This window comes from Trematomus bernacchii, unplaced genomic scaffold (genome assembly GCF_902827165.1).
Source record: "Trematomus bernacchii unplaced genomic scaffold, fTreBer1.1, whole genome shotgun sequence".
Classification (NCBI taxonomy): Eukaryota; Metazoa; Chordata; class Actinopteri; order Perciformes; family Nototheniidae; genus Trematomus; species Trematomus bernacchii.
Window position 1 is genome coordinate 6,856,325 of NW_022987910.1, and position 12,146 is coordinate 6,868,470.

The 12,146-nt window shown below is 40.4% G+C and overlaps 1 protein-coding gene across 1 annotated transcript; it reads right to left on the bottom strand.

The window, feature by feature from the left end:
- Positions 1 to 4,047: 4,047 nt before the first annotated feature.
- Positions 4,048 to 11,845, bottom strand: LOC117470514 (probable G-protein coupled receptor 149). The gene is made up of 5 exons (XM_034115313.1): positions 10,877 to 11,845; positions 9,824 to 10,004; positions 9,217 to 9,707; positions 5,352 to 5,495; positions 4,048 to 4,985 (listed from the first exon to the last, which is right to left on the bottom strand). The coding sequence occupies exons 1-5, from the start codon at positions 11,843 to 11,845 to the stop codon at positions 4,473 to 4,475; spliced, it is 2,298 nt and encodes a 765-aa protein (XP_033971204.1). The 3' UTR covers positions 4,048 to 4,472.
- Between the last annotated feature and the right edge of the window lie 301 nt (positions 11,846 to 12,146).

Genomic DNA, 12,146 nt, shown 5'->3' on the forward strand with positions numbered 1-12,146 from the left:
GACTGCTCACCTAAAGGGTCCTGGCTCTGCTCTTTTGTGTTGAATATCATCTGCAGATTCAAAGCATTTAGTCTGTTTAAAACGGCAGCTTTCCACTGGACTAATTATGCTACCAATTATTAAAACACAATTTTTCTCTAGCAATTTATTGTTAACTTGACACTACATCACGTCTGTCATGTGAAGCTTGATCTTAACTCATTATGTCTAAGTCTGAAAACAAACATGGCAACACTAGAGTCAGTGATTTACAATTGGAAGGCAACAGATTCAATTCAATCAATAACAGGTTATGTTTCTTATTTTATTTTCTATTTTACATTTACTTTATTCTTCACCCTTCACTCACCCTGTTTGTTAATGAATGCCCACAGTTGGAGCATATATCTAATTGGGAGAAACCTCTTGTTTAAATTAGCTGGAATATTAAATGAGTTAGAGAGATGTGTTTGTTCTCCTCTCTCCTTCTAAATGTTGTCTTTTAAAAATAAAAGTAATATTCACCCAATTAGTGCTAAGATTGCAGGGACAAGAGAAAATAAACAGGAATGAAAGGTGTGAGTGTCATTTGCGGTGGATTTATCCCACCCTCATACTGTACATCTGTCATGAAATATCATCACCACTTTTAAATCTATTTCTCTTCTTCACACACTCCCCTTTTCTGTCATCATCGAGGATGTGAACATGTGTTCATGTCAGCATGCATAGTGTTATCAACCGTTTTAGAAATGCAGCTACACAGCAGCTCAGTTACAGTGAAAATACAATTTCCAGATTAAATTAACTATTGTCACATTGTGTGAGAGATAAGCCTTTTTAATGTTTGTTTCAATCTTTATCCTCTATTTCAGCAGGAAATACAAACTGGAATTAGCCTAACTTAAATCTCAATGGATTCAGAGAGTAAGCAATTCAGGAAAATAGTGGAAAACACTAGAAGAGGAGAGTATAATAACCAGTTGAGAATATAGCAGAGATATGTCAGGAGGGAGAGATATGAGGAAGCCTTTTGAGTAGTAGAGAGCTTGTGGAAACACGAAGATGTGAGTGAAGAAAGGACTTTCGCATGCTAGCCCCCTCCCCCTACTCTCATGATGCTGCAGATGCATGATTCTCCTGCACACCTTGTTTTCATATACCCTCAAGGCTGTTGCAAACACAGGATCTCTGACCATAATAAATTATTCAACCAAGATGAAAAGCATCATATTCTAACATTGGTTGTTTTTTCTTTTCTCCTGGCATAGGCCTGTATGTGTTGGAGTAGAGGTCTCGTGTTACTTCTCAATCCAGGCTTACCTCCACCTTCTTACTTCAGCAAAATCAGAAGTTGTGAGTGGGAGGTGTAAGTCCTTGTATCAGAGAGACATGGTAAAACATTCGGAATGGCTTCTGTCCAGGTCCTTTGATAACTAAAGTTTTTTTAATATTATTTGCTTTTTTGCTTTTGCTGCAATATGCCCTTTTTTTTCTTTTTTTACCTGATTTGCTATTTGCTTTCCGGTTTTTCTCCATTTATTCTCATTTCACAAAGGCACATCACCAAATATCTGTACAAAGTATAATTTGTGAAACCCTCCTAAAAGATATACATGTATTTGTCTTTACTGCTCATTTTATGTCAGCAAATTCTCACTCACAAAAGAGAATTACAAAAATATCTATGTGGATTACTCATATTACTGTCATCCAGGGGCACAACAACCAATGATGGCAGCCACAGTACGTATCTAGGTCAGTCTCTTCAAGTAGTTCATTATTGCACTATATTTTCTTTTAGTAAGTAGGCCTACTAAAGAATACCATTGAGTGGTTTATGTGTTATATCAGTGAGACGGTCGACAAGACTCAGTTGACATGCAATTGTACAGCTAATGTGCAACTACCAATTTCTCACAAACAAAGCAAATAGCAGTTTATTGATCACAAGGATTTATGAGAATGCTTGACCAGAAACTGAACTGTTGTCCTGTTTAAAAGTGAGAATAAGCAGATGATCAAATTATTTCCTCTTGGTTAGGCTGTGGAGATGAAGCTGCTCAATTGAAAACCTTTGGCACCATCAACATCTCAAATGGTTGACATTGAATAAAATGTTACATTCATTATGATTCATACGCCTGTACATTATTTTCTTTTTACATTTTGCCGGGTAGCAATCGGAATAGAAATGCATCGCAATTTTTTGGTACAATATTCTTCAGGAGGCTGGCATATGCTGCAGCTGGAGAAGTGGACTTGCTAAAGGACAATTCAAAAGCCTGCAAATGAAGCAAGTGCCAATGTTGTTTTGAAGAACAAGCAACCAAACGGCTTGTTTATATATGACAACATCATAAAAACAAATTAAATAAATATGTACTTTCAGGTGAAATACTTATTTTACCATGTTACTGCAACAGTTTACACACCTGTAAATATGCCTTTAAGTACTGGATATTATCTATGAAAGAGATATTTTTTTTCACTGTTTCTGATGTTTAAATTCTACGGAGTCCCCTAGGGGACATGGAGAAGAACAAATAAAAAAAAATAGAAAAAAGAAATTAAAAAAATTGTTTGCAAGATCTCGCAATACTTTTGCGGGATCTCGCAATACTTTTGCGAGATCTCGCAAAATCCCGTTGCAGTTTGTAGACGGTCCCTAAGCACTCTCCTCCTCCAGCTGCAGATTGTGACCAATTCTTGAAGTTAAACTCGGATGACGGCGCGTATCGAACTGTTCTGATAAAAACGACTCTAGCTCGTTGTCTACTTGCTATGATTGTAACGTCATGTTGTTTGTATTCTTATACATACATATCATATACATATATATCTCGCAAAACATTTTATTTATTTTTCAAATTTTTTTTCTTTTTCTTCTCCATGTCCTCTAGGGGGCTCCGTAAAATTCCAGGTTACCAAAAACAGTACTGAAATATATAATATCTATAACATTTTAGTCCAGAATGTATGCATGTAGAAAGTGATAGACCATGTTTTCTCACTGATTGGATGGGCAGTGAACCGAGCAGTTAGGGAAATGATCCCCCAAAGTGGCTCTAAAATGTACATGCATTTGCTGCCTAGTGCCTACTGTAGTAAACAAATACACACTGTGACACATTTCGATTTCACTAAATGTGCATGAGGCAGAAAACAGCACTCTTGACTGCTTCTACAATAATCGCTTGCACTTTCACTCTAATCGTTGGCCTGTACTATCCTTTTTGATATGTTTAAGATGTATAGTAGTCCCTCTCATTAGCAACATATTTCTAAATGCACAGACATATCACCTGGACTCAAAAGAAAACACACCACAGATACAATAAAAAGTATGCAGAATAAAAACATTTGCAAGAAAGAAACATGTGAATACTTTTAGATGACATCTGAAACCATAATTCTAATAGCCTCATTGTTATGGGCCAGGCTACTTCTTACACACAACAATGCACAACAACACACACTGAGATGAGTCAGACACATGGGTCGGATGACCCTTCCCCTCATGGCTGAATCACCAATGACGTAGTCTGCAAGAGTGGCTTCATATCAGACTTGTGACTAGACCTGGCACCGCATCGTCTTAGTGAATGTCTCTCAACCTGTATCCATTTTAGGTAAGATGCAGGCTGCTAAATGGTGACACAAGAAATGCTCTGCTGAAATACTGTTGATATCTCCTACCTTCTTCTTTTTTTTGTATCTTCCTTTGAAGAATTATCTGTTTTAATTTACTCTACAGACAGGTGATGCATTAGCTCTTGTGATTTCATCTAAAGCGGAAGTACAAGAGTAAGCAAACGGACTAATAAAACTCTTAAGCTAAAGTCCCTTTCACACATGCGCTGCAACCCTGACATTATCTATACCATACCCAGAGGAGCTCTGTGTGAGAACACAAAAGCCAGATTGCTTAAATCACACATTACAGACTTTAACCTGCCAGCTCCCAGGAGCAAACCCTGTGTGTTGTCTGCTTTGAGTCCATGTGTTAATAGAGCTGCTCGTTGTACCATTCATAGACAGCGAGTCGGCGCGTTGATGGCGTTTCTATCGTGGCTGGCTTGAAATTGGAGAAACTGGAAATACAATGAGATTCAGGGAGTTATGTGTGCAAGGACTGATGCAGGAAGTTTCTGTCAAATTACGACAAATTACGAACCATCCATGTGAACGAGGTGTAATCTGTCTGTTATTTGTCTGGCCTCCTGCAGGCTCTACCCAGGCTAATGGACTCCATTTAGTGACAATGTTTCTGATATGGACAATATCCTGTTGAGTGTGTGAAAGGGAAACTCCTGACACTGTGCAGCCTTTTTATGAGAAAAAGGATAAAGTCTCTAATTTTGTCACCTCTCAGGTCTATACATAAAATACATAAATGTGGAATGATTAGAAAATGTGTCTTTCATTTGCTATCAGAGGGGCTCTTTCAAGCTGTTCCTAAGAGACACTTCTTGTTATCCTGGATATCTCCGTCACTCTTCCCTCTCCCCATCTTGCTTCCTGTAGGCCTCGTTGAGCAGCTGTATCTCCTCATGATACCCCGAGCTCTCCTGTGTTTGCCGCCGGCTGTTCTGCCGATGAGCCTCTACAGTGTCAGGTATGTTGATATTGATGGTTTCTGCCTCCAGGTTGCCACTGCTGGGGATGAGCAGAGAGTAGGAAGCAGTCTCCCCAAGGTCGCAGGAGACAAAGCGGTTTTCCCTTCGTGAGTAGCGCAGTGACGGCGAGCGGGTGTGGGTGGAGGACTGGCTGATGTTGGAGATGATGGAGACACTGTCCATGGCCTCCTCGTTGTCACAGATCTCTAGCACCTCAAGGTGGATCTTCACGTTGGTGTCCCCCACACCAGATCCGATGCCCATCCCCAGTCCAATCCCCACGCCCATCCCTACACTGCTGACATTCACGTCTCCAGCCTTGCCTCCTGATGATGACTCGTCTGCACTGGGCTCGTGGCCTACTGATTTGGAGCGATACACCTCCACCTTTGAAGCAGATTTATAATCCAAGTTATTTATAAAAAGTATGGGGTCACAATGCAATTCATTCTTTATCTTACATATCTGCCCAAGTTGTCAATGGGACATTAACAAAACTAGTAGGTAAAATAGAAGACAATTGTTAAAGGAATAGTTAGACACTTTGGGAATTACACTTGAGACGGCTGTATATCTGACTCAGCAAAAATAAATCAAATGATTTGTTTTGCTGAGTCAGATATACACAACTTCTGTACTTGCACTGACATAAGAGTGATATCAATCCTTTTATCTGACATACAGCAAGAAAGCAATACGCATATTTCATTTTCATTCATATTAATAAGTATGGTCCATTTTGATGGTTATTACCTTCTTGGCATTGTTGGGGGAGATTTTGAGTCCGTCACTGCAGACTTCATAGGTGGAAAGAGAGAGGGTCTTCCCAGTGGGGGCTTGCAGAGATACGGTGCCCTGAAAGGCGCACAGGGGTATTGACAGACCACCTGATGACCGCTGCATAAAAACAAAACGAAAACGCAAGAAAAAGTTCAGTGAATATCCAGCACAACATCTTTATTTATGTATTAACTTGGTCCCATTAGTCGAGAATAATATTATGCATTTTACAAAATTCCATATGGCTGCTTATCATGTAATTGAGAAGAAGAACAAAGAAAATGTTTTCCTTTGTTCAAACTAATTGAGCTTAGATCGTGTCCTTGATGTCAATGGCAGGGAGATCTATGTGTCGACCAACCATTTCAATCAAAAATTTAAATATGGTTAGCCTTGTCATTGCTGCTTGGTAGAATAAAGATTTGTTAGGCTCACAGCAGAAAGCTGTATACAATTCATGAGCCATTTAGCCATTGTCAGAAATGTTATTCTTACTAATTTAATTTGAATAACATCATTTCAGTGTATTAAACATTAATCAAATTTCCTCTGGGTTTCTCACTCTCATTTCAAATCACATTTCAGATTTTCCAGTCATATTTATTTCATGGAGATTATTTCACTCCACAGTAAATCTATGTGAGCCTCTGTCACATGATCATTTGAGCAAATTCATTTTTCTGGCAGGGGGAAGAAGAAGTATGCTGCCACAGTGGGGAGACTGGCAGGTCTCATTAAGCCCTCTAAATTATTTAGATTGGTTCAATGTAATGATCTGATTGTGATTATGACACACAGCAGGAACAAAGAGGATGTCAATCGCTTGTCCTCCCTGACTCTGTCTGTTTTCCTGTCATTGTGCAAGGAGAGAGACATGGAGGGAGAGAGAGAGACTACCATGCTAAGATGAAAACACATTGTCAAGTAAAAATGTGTGTGTGTGTGTGTGTCACAATGTAGGCCTACATGTTTTTATTACATGCAATGTTGCTATTCTCTCATCTTCAAATGTTATTTCTAAGTGTAATTTTAATATATGTATAACCTGCATGAAATCTAGGCAAATATTTACATTATGCATATTTTGCAGCTGGCACTTCTTCCTGGCAGGATTATAACTTTTGAATTTATTGTCATGCAATTTACATTCATAAAGGTCTGCAGAAAATGAATGACCTTTTTATGACCTATTAGCTAATTCCAGTATAATGATATGACTACAAATTTGGCCCAGACATTCATGTTCCTCTCAGAAATAATTCCACCAACTAATAGGCAAACCCAACACAACAGAGATGATAAACATACCTGCAAAACATATGCGTGATAGCATTGTGATTGTGAACATCTAAAGTTTAGCATTCAGTTCAAATCACTGCTTTTTCTAAGTAAATTCTCACAGAACTGCATACCCACTTCATATAAGCAACATAAGTGATGTTCAATATTTGTTAATGATGGCTGCAGATCCTGACATATTATTGATTAGTGTTGTGCTATCTTTCCAATCCATTCCGATTCAATAGTTGTTCTCATTATCTACCTTGTAACCTATTGGAGAGAACAACACTTATTTACAGATCAGGATGTGTTCTCAAAGTAAACAGGTTTCAGTTCCCTGCATGATTGCACATTATATCTTGTTTTTGTCTGGGAGTGGGCTTTTGAGTGCGCCCTAAGCCCTTTGTTTTCAAGTAGAGAGCATAAAGTCACTGAGAGGGTAAAGATGTCTTTGAGCTTTAATTCCACCTCTCCCTGAGGACACTGAAGGCCAAAGGGGCTGGCAGTAAGGAGAACAGATGGACGAGGAACAAAACCTTGGCAGGAAGCGCTTTCAAATCACAAACTTTGTCTTTCGTGACTGTGTTTGGGAAGGGGGTGCTTGCTAGATTTGGGCAGCTTTTAGTTATTTATTGTATTTGCTGTTTGTCTGTATACTATACTTGTATATAAGGACCCCAATCAATGAACACAGCCTAAGGGAGCACAATATACATAGTTTTGCTTGAGAAGAAAAATGTAGATGAGAAGTAGGCCACACACACACACACACACACACACACACACACACACACACACACACACACACACACACACTTTCCGACCTCTAGTGATTTCAAACCCGAAACATTTTCAGACTTGTAAGTAAAAAAGAGACAGAGAGGAAGAGAGACATATATAAAGTCGGAGCATGTGCTCGTGGCTTGCATATATTCTCAGCTTTCAGGACATTCCCAATTTATGTAAATCCAAGACTTTTCCCGGACCCCAGTATGCTGAAATGTTAAAAATAAAGGTGTACTTGAAAATCGTGAATAGGAGATAATAACACGTTTATACTATATGCTAAAAATGGCAGGAGTTTTGCTCTAAACTGCATGGGAATTGCATTAGGTGGTAATGTGTGTAAAGGGGAGACTCGTGGGTACACATATAACCCATTTAATTCAGTTGGCTTGAGGTGAAAAGTCAAGGGACCCCTGTGAATAAATCCAGGCCAATGTTTCCCTCAGCAAAATGTATCCTAACTTTGTAGCATTAATAGCCTCCTAAACCTGCTAAAGCCTCTTAAAGAAAATAAAGTCAGCCGGGGGAACTGGCAAAACTGCAGGTCATAAAGGGTAAATAAAGGCTATTTTGTCCTTATTGAACAATTGTATTAAGTCCAGCAACTCAAGGAGAGAAATAAACATCTGGGAACACAGGAACACAGGGTGTCAACTAGAACACAGAAATTGATAAAAAATGGATTAGTGGAGAGAGATGTTTTGTGCCAGTAGTAAACTGTCTTGAGCCGTGGATGGTTTACATTTAGCGGTATTTGACTTCTACTTCATTGTGCATCTTTTGAGTGACTAAGTAAATAATACCTGTATGAGCGCAATGTTACTAAACATGCAACTCTGCTCTATAGATATATGGATATACAGCATGTGTTGGATTCCTGTTTTAGTTTTTCTTTTTCATTTGATTTCATGCCACATTACAGCTTTGCACAAAACCATTCACAAACACACATACAGTAAGGGGAGCTAATCTTGAGTGGATGAATCTCATTAAAACTGATTTTGAAACAGTAAACACTGCCTACAAAAAGAGAGAAAACCCACAAGAGTAAGTTAATGAACTGAACTAAGCCTTGAGAGTTGTTCTGATTTTACAGTGGGATAGCAATGAATGTATATTGTTTTGAATGACAGGCTGGCATTTGTTACTGAAGTGGTATGCTGTTGATAGTATTTTGATCAATTGGTCTATTAGTCGGAATCCATTGATGCTTAGCACAAACAATATCTGCTGAGAGAGAAGAGAGAAGAGAGGCTAAGGGAGAGAGGATTTTTACAATTGTATCTAAATCACATGGCCACCTCCCAGTCTGTCAGCTTGATTATAAAGAGGTATATTCACAGATGCGGGAAAAAAACAACCTCACTGACCAACAGACCAATAAACAATAAGTCAGACAGATAAAAATGCACTCTTTTCTCTAAAGCCTTGTCATGTAAAAGATGCATCCTATAGCCTTGTGTCTGTTTCTCTGTACTTAGCAATGCAGCAAGACTGCATTATAAACTAAATGTAAACACAGAAAGTGAGATTGAATCCAACCATTTTATGGTACTTAGATGCTAATCACTCCTAAACGATATTCTCTAGAGAGCATGCTTATGTTGACTGCTAATGCAGCTGTTATTTAACTAGTTTCGGGAAACACTCGAGAGTGAGGTTGGAAAAGCAATTATTGGCATCCATAAACCACAGAATGACAGATACAAATTACTTAATTTAATGGTTCAACATCAGGTTAATAAACTGAAGACTCTCGACAGAGGAGTACCTGTCTTGGTGTTCTCTCTGATTTACTCCTGCACCACTCCCAGTCTGTCAGCTCGATTTTCCGACACTCCTCATGCGACAGCCTCCTCTCTGGGCCCTCGAACACAAATGACGTATCGGTGAGATTGTGATCCTGCTCCTTGTGATGCGAAGGGACACAGCGGTCGCCTTCAACTCCGTGGTGTTCATGAGGAAGTGAAAGACAATCAGTCAGTGCCGCTCCTCCACTGGCCACTGCTTCCAATGGAAGGTCTGCTTGAGAGGAGCTGTCCACAGGGAATGTGGTGCTGAAATCAAAATCAGGCCCTAGGCTGAGGAGCCCGCCGCTTTCTAGTGTCTCAAGGCGGGTATTGGGGAAGTCACAGTTAAAGAAGCTGTGAAAGTCAGGCTTCCCAAGAGGTGGACTGTTATGATGCATAGTGGCATGTGACAACTTGTAGACTCCATAGCCTTGTTGGAAGGAAAGGTTGAACTCAAATCTTCTTTTCATCACTGTGAAAAAGTAATTAAGGATAATTGTGTTATAACTTTACTTCCCTCTCCTTTAAAGGGTAGCAAAATGGGGAACTAAGGGTTTATTATGTAGAAATACACTTGATTTTGTTTACCTGAGGGTTCCTGCGTTGGATCCTGTTTGCAGTTAATGAAGCAGCCGCATGGCATGTGGATCCAGCGCTCAGACAGCACGAATAATGGAGTGACCGCAGGGGCAAGCAGAGTAAGAAAGAAGCTCAGCGTCTCCAGGGATGAGCTGCGTGCATTTACTGCGTGGCGCACAAGCACCAACGTCTGTGAATGAAGGGAAATAGAAGATAAATTCACTGAGCAGTCCGTGATTCAATATGCATGAGGAAATATTGGGAGGGAGGCACATGGATGGAAATGAGGCCCAAACTGTGCTTTTTTAGTTTTTCATTTTCTTGAGAGGCACACTATTGAACTGTCTATGACTGTTCTAAATTGAAAATAAACCGAAAAATATATTATATATCTGTATTACAAACACAAGCAATAAAAAAGATACCACTAGACAAATCATCTTTGGAAAGGCATGTTTGTTTCTTGGAAAACCAAACAAACTAATGTACAATTAAAATGTCCACCATACAAATAAAACCTGTTGCATTTACAGGTTTTTATTCTGATCAGAGACATTTTGACAGCTTCTGTGTTAATCAAATCTTTGGCTTTGTTCATTTTTCAGTGTTGCCAATTCGGTTTGCCCATCATTGTCTGCTGGCTGCACTGCAGATTTTCATCAAATTAACGTTTTGATTAAGCAAGAACAAATGCTCTTATAAGGTATTTCAAAATGCAACCCAATGAATGCTGCCCTTTCGGTGTTGACTAAAACATGGCAAATGATTTTACTCAAGGCCTGTAATGGAAGTTAATTTAATAGGACGTCGTCTTGTGTTCTTTAAATGTCACGGTTTAACATTTCTTATGAGAACACAAACTATGATAGGATGTCCAAATGCTTTCAAAACTGTAAATGAATGTAATACAATACTGTGGTTTAGTGTTGCTTCAAGAGACATCCAGGGTTTTGCAATGGGTCTCCATCAAAAAGGGATAGCTTAAATTGTCTTTCTTTTCCATCACAGGGACGTTTTTTTACACACTAATTTAGAATAATTTGAATTTATCACGCTACTTACCATCATTGGCATCCATAAAATAACTCGGACAACCGCAAGGATCATGGAGAAGCGTTTTTGTGCAAACACCACTGGTGTATCCCCGATAGCAGCTGTCCTCTGCCCGCTGACAGACACTGGGGACAAACCACTGTCTTCTTTCTCCACGATCTTCGTCCCGCATGAACTCGGGCTCAGCTCGTTGTAGGCCCCGAAACTTTTGTTTAGGCTGTCCCGGGAAAAAGAAGGAAGGTCACAGAGGGGGGCAGAGCCACTCAGTCCCCTCGCCATCTCCGAATAGCTGGGGTACAGTAAAGTCCTCTGGGGCTCCCTAGAGCACAGCAGCTGATAGGTGAGGGGGGTAAAGAAAAATAACATTCCGCAGAAACACATGGAATATAAAGAGAACAACATCAGGGTGTAAAAACTGTCGCTCTCTGGGAAACACCCGAGAGGGGCAGGCGTAAAGCTTCCCCATCCGCACAAAGGTAACACACTGACGGCGAGGCTCACTGCCCACACACCGGCAATGGCCCACATCATTCTTAGTGGCCGGCGGACAGATTGGAGTACTCCAAATCTCTTGGTGACATAAAAAGTGTAAGCTACTATGAGGCATGCCTTCATATTGCTTGAAACACCCTGGAACACGTACAGAAGTCCAGATAAAGTGCACAGGCTGCCCGACCATCCACCTCCATCTCTCTCCCACTGCAGGAGCATGAACAAGGACAGAGGGACCACACTGAGGAGGTCGTCCACTGACATAGAAGCCACGATAAGACACAAGGAGCTTTTTCTCCTCAACCGGAGGAGTGAGAGCAGAGAATACACACCTCCGACAAGGGTAGCAGCAGCGATGATTACGCACAAGCCGAAAAGCAGAACGCGAATTTGCCTCTCCATCTCCGAGGGGTCTGTCTTCTCGTAGGTAGCCGTCGATAGGTAGCTCTGGTTGGGCGCTTGAGAGCTAAGGTACGTCGTTGACATTTTTAGTGAATTAACTTGTCTCTTTCTTTTGGCACTTTTAACAAGTTACATTTGACTCATATGCCGTAAAGTTTACCGCGCTGACAGGATGGCACAACATGAGCTGCATCTCAAAACCAAAAATCAGAGTGGAGAAGATGAGAGAGAAATATTGGACCATATCCCTCTCCGATCCAACTGTACGAGTCAAAGCTCTCCGGTGCCTTGGATGTGTAGCCTACGGGTGCTGGCAGGCACTTGTGATCACCGTTCAAACCGAGAAACCAGGGCACGTCTCGCTTCCAGCTGCCGATCTACGCGC

Bases quoted from the DNA above. Each gene is read 5' to 3' on its own strand.
- LOC117470514 (XM_034115313.1), bottom strand. From the start codon at position 11,845: ATGTCAACGACGTACCTTAGCTCTCAAGCGCCCAACCAGAGCTACCTA. The intron at 9,708-9,823 runs GTAAACAAAATC...ACTTTTTCACAG, and splicing joins TCCAACGCAGGAACCCTCAG to TGATGAAAAGAAGATTTGAG. The intron at 4,986-5,351 runs GTAATAACCATC...TCTGCTTCAAAG, and splicing joins CCCCCAACAATGCCAAGAAG to GTGGAGGTGTATCGCTCCAA.